General features: G+C 41.1%; 2 protein-coding genes across 2 annotated transcripts; both read right to left on the bottom strand.

Annotated features, from left to right (window-relative positions):
* Positions 1 to 243: 243 nt before the first annotated feature.
* On the bottom strand, positions 244 to 920 carry LOC134654444 (uncharacterized). The gene has a single exon (XM_063509893.1). The coding sequence runs from the start codon at positions 800 to 802 to the stop codon at positions 272 to 274; it is 531 nt and encodes a 176-aa protein (XP_063365963.1). The 5' UTR covers positions 803 to 920; the 3' UTR covers positions 244 to 271.
* An 805-nt stretch (positions 921 to 1,725) lies between these two features.
* Positions 1,726 to 5,888, bottom strand: LOC134651550 (uncharacterized). Its single transcript, XM_063506690.1, has 4 exons — positions 4,375 to 5,888; positions 4,091 to 4,257; positions 2,294 to 2,503; positions 1,726 to 1,797 (listed from the first exon to the last, which is right to left on the bottom strand). The coding sequence occupies exons 1-4, from the start codon at positions 5,492 to 5,494 to the stop codon at positions 1,726 to 1,728; spliced, it is 1,569 nt and encodes a 522-aa protein (XP_063362760.1). The 5' UTR covers positions 5,495 to 5,888.
* Between the last annotated feature and the right edge of the window lie 4,315 nt (positions 5,889 to 10,203).

The raw sequence follows: 10,203 nt of genomic DNA, 5'->3' as shown, positions 1-10,203 counted from the left end.
CGTTAAGTATTGCTCCTTAGTATCGGGAAATTACCTGTTGGCGCAGGTTCTTGAGAAATGATGTAGTCGACACGATGTGGATTTTTACAACGTTTAATTATACTGAGCGATTAAATTACATGATTTTGAAAATCAAATATATATGGACGCGCGACCGAGCTATGCGTGGTGTCGGCGTCGTAGCGGATTGGAGAATGGCGGCCTGTCGCCGGCCGCGGCACCGTGTAGATGGAGCGTGTATGTGTGCGCGCACGCACACATGGATGGAGCGTTAACAGGCTGCCCCCCTTGGGTCAGGAGCTGCCTGATCCAATGTTGATGGAAGTGGGCAGAGCCGATTGTATGCTCTGCGTAGGGTCCCCGTAGTGGTGAGGACGTCGGCGACGCGGTTGACGCCGTCGCTGCCCGGGTGGACGGCTGTGACTCGTCCGAGCAGCCATCGGTATGGTGGTAGGCGGTCATCCTTGATGACGACCATCTCGCCCAGCTGTGGATGCGCACCCTGAGTGCGCCACTTGCTGCGGGACTGGAGCTCTGAAATGTATTCTTTTGAGTATCTTTTCCAAAAATGAGCCTTGAGCTGTTGCACCCTCATGTATTTGGAGAGCGTCGTAAGTGGTCGAGTTTCTTCCACCTGGGGTGCAGGTGGCAATGTGATCGTTCGCCCAATTAGAAAATGTGCTGGACATAAAGGAACTAGATCTGAAGGATCAGAAGAAAGAGGAGTGAGAGGTCTAGAATTAAGTATCCCCTCTATATGAACCAAAACTGAATTCATGTGTTCGTAGTCTAAATTTGTCATAGATAGAACGCGTTTCAAGTGATATTTTACAGACTTGACCGATCCCTCTGCCAAACCGTTAAAATTTGGACTGTAGGCTGGGGCGAATTTGAATTTTATTTCGTTTTCTGCAGAGTAAGCCGTTATGTCAATACTGGTTTCTTTTAAAAATTTAGCTAGTTCATTACATGATCCTACGTACTGAGTACCGTTATCTGAAAATAAAATTGCCGGCTTACCTCTGCGGGCAATAAATCGATTTAAAGCGGCAATGAAACCTTGAGACGTCAGATCGGTGACGAGCTCGAGGTGTACTGCTCTCACTGCCAGACAGACAAACACAACTATGTATGCCTTCATTAGTTGAGCGCCGCGACCTTTTCTGTTCAATATCAGGATAGGACCAGCATAATCTGTGGCAGTGTGTGTGAAAGGGTGATCTGCGTGCAACCTCTGTGCAGGAAGTGAACTCATGATAGGCTGGTAAGTACGACCTGAGAAACGAAGACAAGTTAAACAGTCATGTGTTATCTTTCGACAAAGGTTGCGACCGCTTATTATCCAGAACTTATGGCGTAACATGGATAATAGCAATTGGGGTCCTGCATGTAAAAGTATTTTATGGTAATGTTGTACCAATGTTTTTGTTATGTGGTGAGATGCATGTAGCAAGATAGGATGTTTAGTATCGTAATCGTAGTTTGAGTTGGATAAACGACCTCCAACTCTGATAAGGTTGTCCTGGTCAATAAATGGATTTAATTTTATTATTTTATCCTTTGTTGTCAGTGTGCCCTTAATGAGGAATGAAAGTTGTTTGTTGAATGTTTCTGATTGTACCTTTTTACATAAATAAATCAATGCTAATTTTAATTCTGAAATGCGTAATGGACCTACTCGTTTGTTTTTATTTTGACAATTGTGTTTAAATCTGTACATGTAAGCTACAACGCGCTGCATTTTGCTAAAGTTTGAGAACCGTTCAGTGAAATCATTTTCCTGTATATCTGCAGCTGCTGAAAAATGACAACGAGTTTTAATTTCAGGCAAATCAGAAACATCCACACTTTGAGGCTGCAAAGGCCATTGAATGTCTTTTTGGTGTAAAAAATGTGGGCCTTGGAACCACAAAGTTGAATTTTTGAGCTGTAAGGCATTTTGACCTCTAGACCCTATGTCAGCAGGGTTCATATCTGTTGGGACATAGTGCCATGCTGATGGGTCAAAGGCGTTAGTAATTTCAGTGACTCTGTTATGGACAAATTGTTTAAGCTGTTTTTTACAAGTTTTTAGCCAGCCGAGCACAATGGTTGAGTCACAGTGGAAATATATCGAATCAATTTTTAGGCGTAATGAATTTACCACCTTTTTCGTTAGCTGTGTAGCTAGGAGACTACCGCATAATTCTAATTTTGGAATAGTTAGTCGTTGCCTTAGTGGGGCCAATTTGCTTTTTGCAACAAGCAAATGTACATGTACGTTACCGTTTTTAGACACTGTGCGTATGTATACGCAGGCAGCGTAAGCTTTCATTGATGCATCACTAAATGCATGTAATTGAACAGTTATGAAATCGTCGCATAATGCTCTGCGAGGAATTTCTATTTTAGAAATATCTGGCAAGTATTTGACAAACTGGTCCCATTGTGACTCAACCTCGGCCGGTAGCTGAGAGTCCCACGGAATGTTTTGAGACCAAAGAGCCTGGAGTATGAGTTTTGCCTGTAACATGCAAGGGTTTATTAAGCCCAGTGGGTCAAACACTTGTGCTATTGTGGACAAAATAGTGCGTTTTGTTTTAGGGTTTTGCATTGTATGTGGCAATGAAAACAATAATGTGTCTCGTTTACAAGCCCAAAGTAGGCCTAGAGTTTTGGCATATTCATCATTGTTAAGATTTAATAAATCATCATCATCATTGTTTTCATTTATGATTTGAGTTAGAATGGACGGTTTGTTAGACCGCCATTTTCGTAAATGGAAATGAGCGGGTTCTAGCTCGCTAATGACATTTTGACATGTATATATGAGTGTTTGTTCATCATCATGACCAGTGATGTAATCATCAACGTAAAAGTCATGCAAAATCGTTTCGCGTGCAAGTTCGTCCTTGCAATCGATACCTAATTGTTTTAGTGTTCTTGTCGCTAACCAGGGAGCTGAGGCCGTGCCGTATGTAACCGTGTTTAGTTTGTACTGTTTAATTGGTTGTGTGGGATCAGACCGCCATAGGATTTGCTGCAAACTTCGTTGATCATCTCTTACATAAATCTGTCTATACATTTTAGCTACATCGGAAGTTGCAACAAATCTATGTTGTCTGAATCGTATGAGAATGCTCAATAAATCGTCTTGTACAACCGGGCCTATGTGTTGAATGTCATTGTATGACTTTCCTGAGCTTGTGACGGCTGATCCATCAAAGACAGATCTTAATTTTGTTGTGAGGCTCCCCTCGCGTAAAATTCCATGATGTGGAAGAAAATAAGAGAATGTATCGTTTTGAGAGTCTATATTTTCTGACATATGACCTAACTGTAAATATTCGTTCATAAATTTAGTGTATTGCTCTTTGAATTCCGGTTCCCGTTTAAATTTGCGCTCTAATGAATGAAATCTTGTTAAAGCTTGTTCTTTAGAGTTACCTAACACCTCGGGGGACTCTTTAAGTGGTACAGTTACAATGAATTTCCCATCCGAGTGACGCGTGGTAGTACTTGTAAAGATTCGTTCACACTCGCTATCAGCTTTAGATTTGTTATAAACCTTTTCAATGTTAGAGAAACCGTCATTATCAAAAAAATTGTTTAGTTTGTGATTTAGCTCTGTGTTAGAGAAATGGCAGTGGACTGTATTTTGTTTAGTTTTGTTTGAGTTTGGTAATTTGACTACTAGCCACCCTAGCTTTGATTCAACTAGTAATGGTAGATTCTTGCCTAGGGATATCTTATTTAGGCAAAGTACATCCCAAAATATTTCAGCGCTCAGCAGCATCTGCACCTCTGACGGTTCCGAGAATGATGGGTCCGCGAGGTGGATGTGAGAGGGAATTTCGAAAGCATTGCAATTAATTGGATTAGTAGGTATGACATCGGTGATCCGAGACAAAACATGGCAATCAACATCGGTTGTATAATTGCGATCATAGAGTGACGATATAGTGACGTCACATTTTTTAGTGGCTTTTGTAGATTTGTCCTCCAGTAGGTTAACTGAGGTAAATGCGGGATAACTGGGTATCCCTAATTGTTTTTGTAAAGATTCTGTGATGAACGAAATAGTTGATCCGTTGTCTAACATGACACGGACCTTGTGTGTTTGACCAGACTGGTCTTGGACACTGATTATAGCAGTGGAAAGAAGAGCTTGGCTGCAATGTATGGAAGATAGTGTGATGTTGTCTTGTACAGGTTTAGATTGGTCCTGCACGCATGGTAAGACACAGTCACTTTTAGATGATTTGCTAGCCAGTGGTTCTGTGGATTGAGTGTTAATGTGTAATAGAGTGTTGTGACGTTTGGTACACAAACGACATGAACTAAGTCGACAGCGTTGTTCGTCGTGCCCTGCGCGAAGACAATTAGTACAAAGACTCAACTGGTTTATCTTTTCGATGCGAGATTCTATCGGCATAGCTTTGAATTTAGGGCACTGGTATATAGTGTGGTAGTTAGCGCATACAGGGCATTTATGTTGTTTTTGTTTAAATGAGTCATTTACGACAAATGTTCTTGGGCGGTTGTGCGTGACGTCACTGAACCTACGAGGAACTTTTGATTGCGTCTGAGCCTCTTCCATGGTTTCAAGGAGGTCCGCACGACCCTTCAAGAAATTTGTGAAATCACTAAACGTGGGAATACCTACAATTTTGTTACGTTCGGTTTCCCAATCGCGCATTGAGACTGCATCAAGCTTACTAGACATCATATGGATAATTAAAACATCCCAGTGTTCAGTAGGTAATTTTAATGTTTTTAAGGCTCTCAAGTTTTTATTTACCCAGTCTATCATGTTACGCAAGGCTTTGGAAGACTCTTGAGACACTGGCTTTATACTGAACAAAGCATGAATATGATTATTTACTAAAATGCGATCGTTGTTAAAACGCTCGCACAGCAAGTCCCAAGCAACATCATAATTCTCAGTTGAAAACTCTAGTGATTTAATGATTAACGACGCACTGTCTTTTAAAGAGTTCCTTAGATAGTGGAACTTATGGATTTTAGGTATGGATGTGTTATCGTGTATTAGTGATTTATAAGTGTCATGGTACTCTAGCCAATCCTGATATCGACCAGAGAAAGTCGGGAGATGAATTGTTGGAAGTTTAATATTTGGCTTACTTGAGAATACAGCATCACCTGATCCCGCCACCGATCCGCTGTCGTGCACCGCAGAGGCAGGTCCGGCGGGCGCGGCATGCTTGCTGAGCAGGTCTTGCGCAGCAGCCATGGCGCCGAAGTACCGGGCCTCGAACGAAGTCCGCTCTGCGTACTCCTCATCTGGAATTTCCGTCAAGCTTTCTATATCGTTTTGTATGGAATCGAAATCGTTATACATTTCTGACATTTTGGCATGTCGCATAGTAAGCTCATGCATTTGTATGCTATTAAGCTCACTGCTAGGTAGCAAAGCATTTAAATAATCTTTGAAAACAGTCAGCTTTGCTTTGAAGCTAGCTCGGCTTTTCTTTAGTGTTTTTAAATTGTCCATTGTGAAGTTTAAAGGAAGATAAAATTAATTAATCGAACGAAATATATTGCAATTATTATTGAAGCTTGCGTTAAAATGCTATATGGTACGTGAGAATAAAAACGAAATAAATCTCAAACTGCCCTACAGCTGTAAGAAAAATAATGATTAAACACGCGGTAAATGAAGTCAACTATTGTGCAAAAGAGTGAAAACTATTGGAAATATACTTAAATTTTATGCGAAGCGTGATTAAGCAGGCAGAAGGATAGTCAAGCAAACGTGCGCACAATCCACGCCCGAAGTCCCGTTACTCGAGACAGCGCGCGGTCACGTAGGCAGGCGGCCGGCGAGAGTGGACTTTGACCCCACGCCGGTTCTGGAATGTTCGAATAAAAATTAGCTAAAATTTCAATTATTGTTCTGTATTGGCTCAAATGGAGGCAACACAATCTTCTAGACCTCTGAAAACAAGATACAGAAGCTACTTTGATTTCGATTTGAACAATGAAAAAGATCGATGTGAATTTTCGATTTTAAAAGAAGGAAAATATTTAGTTATAATAGGCAACAGACGGAATTATAGCACTAATTGGGATTTTAGATTGAAATGAAACCTTTAGGTAGTGGTTTCGATGGAAAAGAGCACAGCACTTTGTATGAAAGGCACAGTGAAGTGAAATTAAATCGAAATAATTGGAACGAACTTACACAAATGCCACTGCAAACCCTTTTCCTGGTGTATTCTCGTTTGAATATTGTAGACTCAGGTGTAGACTGCTTGAATCTTCTTGAATTTGGTTGAAGCTCCACGTGTCCAAATCCAAAATGTCGACTCCTTTGTTCGACCGCGCCGATGAATTCCTTTGTCCTCCTTTAGATAGTGGATTCCAAAGCCTCATCCGGCTCGAATCTGTTGGCGCAGGTTCTTGAGAAATGATGTAGTCGACACGATGTGGATTTTTACAACGTTTAATTATACTGAGCGATTAAATTACATGATTTTGAAAATCAAATATATATGGACGCGCGACCGAGCTATGCGTGGTGTCGGCGTCGTAGCGGATTGGAGAATGGCGGCCTGTCGCCGGCCGCGGCACCGTGTAGATGGAGCGTGTATGTGTGCGCGCACGCACACATGGATGGAGCGTTAACATTACCATACCGACCTAGTTTGAAATGCATAATCAATAATTTAACCATTTACCTAAATGATCTCTTAATACATAATGATTTAATAAGAAGGGTATCAATTACCCTACTTTCGGGAAATTACCCTATTCATGTTACTGGTCACACTCCTGTTTTGCAGTTTGATAATTTATAAACAACAAATTATCGTGATTTTACGTACTAATTGATAAACTTAAGTATGAAAAGTTATTCCGTGACTTTTTTTTCTTTCGATCGGTACAATTCTAGCAAGATTTAGCTACGCATGCCGGCATATTTTATATTTTTCTTCGACATGTTTACTTCAATGACGTTTCGATTCGTCTGACGGCAAACTGGTGGATGTGGGCTGTCAATGTGTGTGTGTCACGCGTAAATACTTAGAAACTGGTGGATGTTGGAATCACAGTTGTGTTGTAAGCGAAACTCTGTCCGTAATATTATAGGTTCATGGTCTAAGAGACATCAGCCACAGAAAGAGGAAGGTTTATAGACCAACTTGATGCCCGTTTTGCCCATGTCAATTCGGTCTTAAAATCGCAACGCAGGTTCATGTTTCAGACTTGACCTAACCTACTTTACTGTACCTACATAGTCTAAGAGACATCAGCCACAGAAAGAGGTAGGTTTATAGACCAACTTGATGCCCGTTTTTGCTCATGTCGATTCGGTTTTAAAATCGCAGCGCGGGTTCATGTTTCAGACTTGACCTAACCTACTTTACAGTACCTACATAGTCTAAGAGCCAAACACGAAAAGAGGTAGGTTCATCAGACGAACTTGATGTCCGTTATTGTTCATGTCGATTCGGTCTTAAAATCGCAGCGCGGGTTCATGTTTCAGACTTGACCTAACCTACTTTACTGTACCTACATAGTCTAAGAGCCAGCCATGGAAAGAGGTAGGTTTATAAACCAATTTGATGCCCGTTTTGCTTATGTCGACTCGGTCTTAAAATCGCAGAGCGGGGCTCATGTTTGAAACCTGACCTATACTTTACTGTATAGGTACCACAGACAATTGGATTATTGTTAATTAATAAATAAATAAATGAATGAATGACTAACGACGCGCGTACAGCTGCACATAGAAACTTGCCGATATTCCGAGTTTTGGCCCTATACTGAATGCGCTCCCCGCATCAGCAATTCGAGTGTTGATTTTACAACTTTGCTGGCCGACTTCTTTGATTTCCACCGATAAACAATAGTCGAGTGTGCTCTGGGCATAAAAAGCAGGTCAATGACGGCGTTGTGTGAACAAGAAATTGCCTTTGAAAGTTTGAGAGGATTGGTCCTTAGGACCCAAGGATGGATTTAAGAAGTGGAGCCACACAGATTTAGTTTAGGTTCTAAGTCAAGTTTAGTATCATTTTCAACTAAATCAAAAATGTAGACATAGATTTCATCCAAATCGGTTCAGCGTTTTTTGATTCCACATACAATCCTACACCTTACCTTTCATTTTTAAAGGATTTTTTTGGGATAAAAACTATTATATGTTCTTCCCCGGAACTCAAACTATCTCTATACCAAATTTTATCTAAATCGGTCCAGAGGTTATTGGATCCCCATACAAATTTCCACCTCCCTTTTCACACCCTTAAGGGATTATTTTTTAGATTAAAAGTATCCTATGTTCTTCCCTAGGACTCTAACCATCTCTATACCAAATTTCAACTAAATTGGTTCAGCAGTTTAAGTGTGAAGAGGAATTTAAAAAAAAGTTTTTTTTTTTCATATTTTATGTCTTTTTACTTCGGAATGGTGTCATAATGATATCATAAATAAATTCGGCATCCCCGATTTATACGAAAACGATACCAAACTTGGCCTAGTACCTAAAATGATATAGAGATCAAGATAAAGTTGAGAGCCCCCTCCCCCCCTCCCTAAAAATTTACATCAACAATCTTGTTGGCTCCACTTCTTAAATCCATCCTTGGGTCCTAAGGACCAATCCTGCTAAAGGAAATCTCTTGTTCATGCAACGCCGTCGTTTAGGGCTTACACTCTCGATACAACCGACAGACGCCCGGATGAAGCGAGAAATATCGAGAGCTATAACGAGAGCTTTCGTTGTTCTATAAACTGTACAGGTTTTCCGGCGCCAGCTCTCCGACTACATCCAGCAGGTTAACTTAATCACTTATTCACTGGGAGGCATACTAACACCAACACACTTCAGGCTGTGGACTGAAAGCAAGCGACCGGCGGCGCGTAAGGGTACAGCCACGACATTGAGCGATTTGCGACGGCGATAGCGATAACCATAGGTTGGAGAAAGACACAGCGATCGGACCTTTCGTTCCCTCAATCTCACAATGTCAATCAATCAATCAATCTTTCGTTCGCTCAATGTCGTGGCCGAGCCGTAAAGGGGCGGCGGGCAGCGAGCGGCGGAGTCGGTCCCAAAAACGCGCTGTGGCCACGACATTGCGAGACCATAGGTGGAAAGGAAAGGTCCGATCGCTATGTCTCGCTCCAACCTATGGTCGTCGATGTCGCCTTAGCCGAAGCCAGTCGCGCAATGTCGTGGCCAGCGCGAAAGTCTGTAGGTACGTTTTGATCGAGTCGCGCGAGTCACCAGTCGCCCAATCCGAATGTGCCGCAACCGATATTTAAATCATATTGGAATTATGTTGGTAGTTAATAATGTGATGATAATACACTAATGAATTAATTATTGTATCATTACTTGGTATACTCCATTCTAATTGGTATTTTAATGATGATGGACAACATTGATTGATGCATAATTTGATAGTGATTGTCAGGTGCACGGATACAATATACAGTATGTGCAAAATAGTACATTACAGTACAAGTTCGAAAAGTAGGAACACGTTTTCGCACGTGTACAACGTTTTACAGTACATATGGCATATGGCCCTTTAAATTTTCGACATATGCACGAATTGTGCCAATTACCGCACGAGGGCGGTAAATTAGCACCATATGTACTGTAAATTTTTATTAAGTGCTTATAACTACACTATTGAATAGGGTAACGGCACCAGTGGCCAGCCGGGTACCAGTGGTCAGCCTTTTGAGCCGTTTATTGGTCATAAATATCTGGTATATTCGTTTAAACAAATCGCGAGTACTCAAATAGGAGCTTTGATTCCTTATTGGTTAATACGTCACACGACAGGTGCGGTGAGGGAACGGGGGGAAGAAATATACTCGTTCATACAGGTGCTGTTTGTCGACGAGTGCAATAGTGTCATGTCCGCCATATTTTTTACTGCACGTGGTGTTCTCTTAACAGGCAAGAAAAACTATGTTTTAATGTTGTTGTTAATGATTGGTTTATTTATTAGTTTATCTATTAAATTGCATTATATTTGAATGAAAATATCAATTTTTCACTTATAAATTGAGGGGGCTGGCCACTGGATAACACTTTTTTCCAAAGAATCCAGTGCCCAGCCCCCCACGGCTGACCTTTGGGTTATTCTTTTATTTTATTATTTTCGAGCCAATGCGACCGTTAGGACCGTTAAATTTTCATTTTCAAATTTAGTTAGGCATGCCCTAGTCAATTTAAAGTAAAAC

Source organism: Cydia amplana, chromosome 1, assembly GCF_948474715.1.
Source record: "Cydia amplana chromosome 1, ilCydAmpl1.1, whole genome shotgun sequence".
Lineage (NCBI taxonomy): Eukaryota > Metazoa > Arthropoda > Insecta > Lepidoptera > Tortricidae > Cydia > Cydia amplana.
This window is presented reverse-complemented; position numbering and strand designations above follow the sequence as displayed.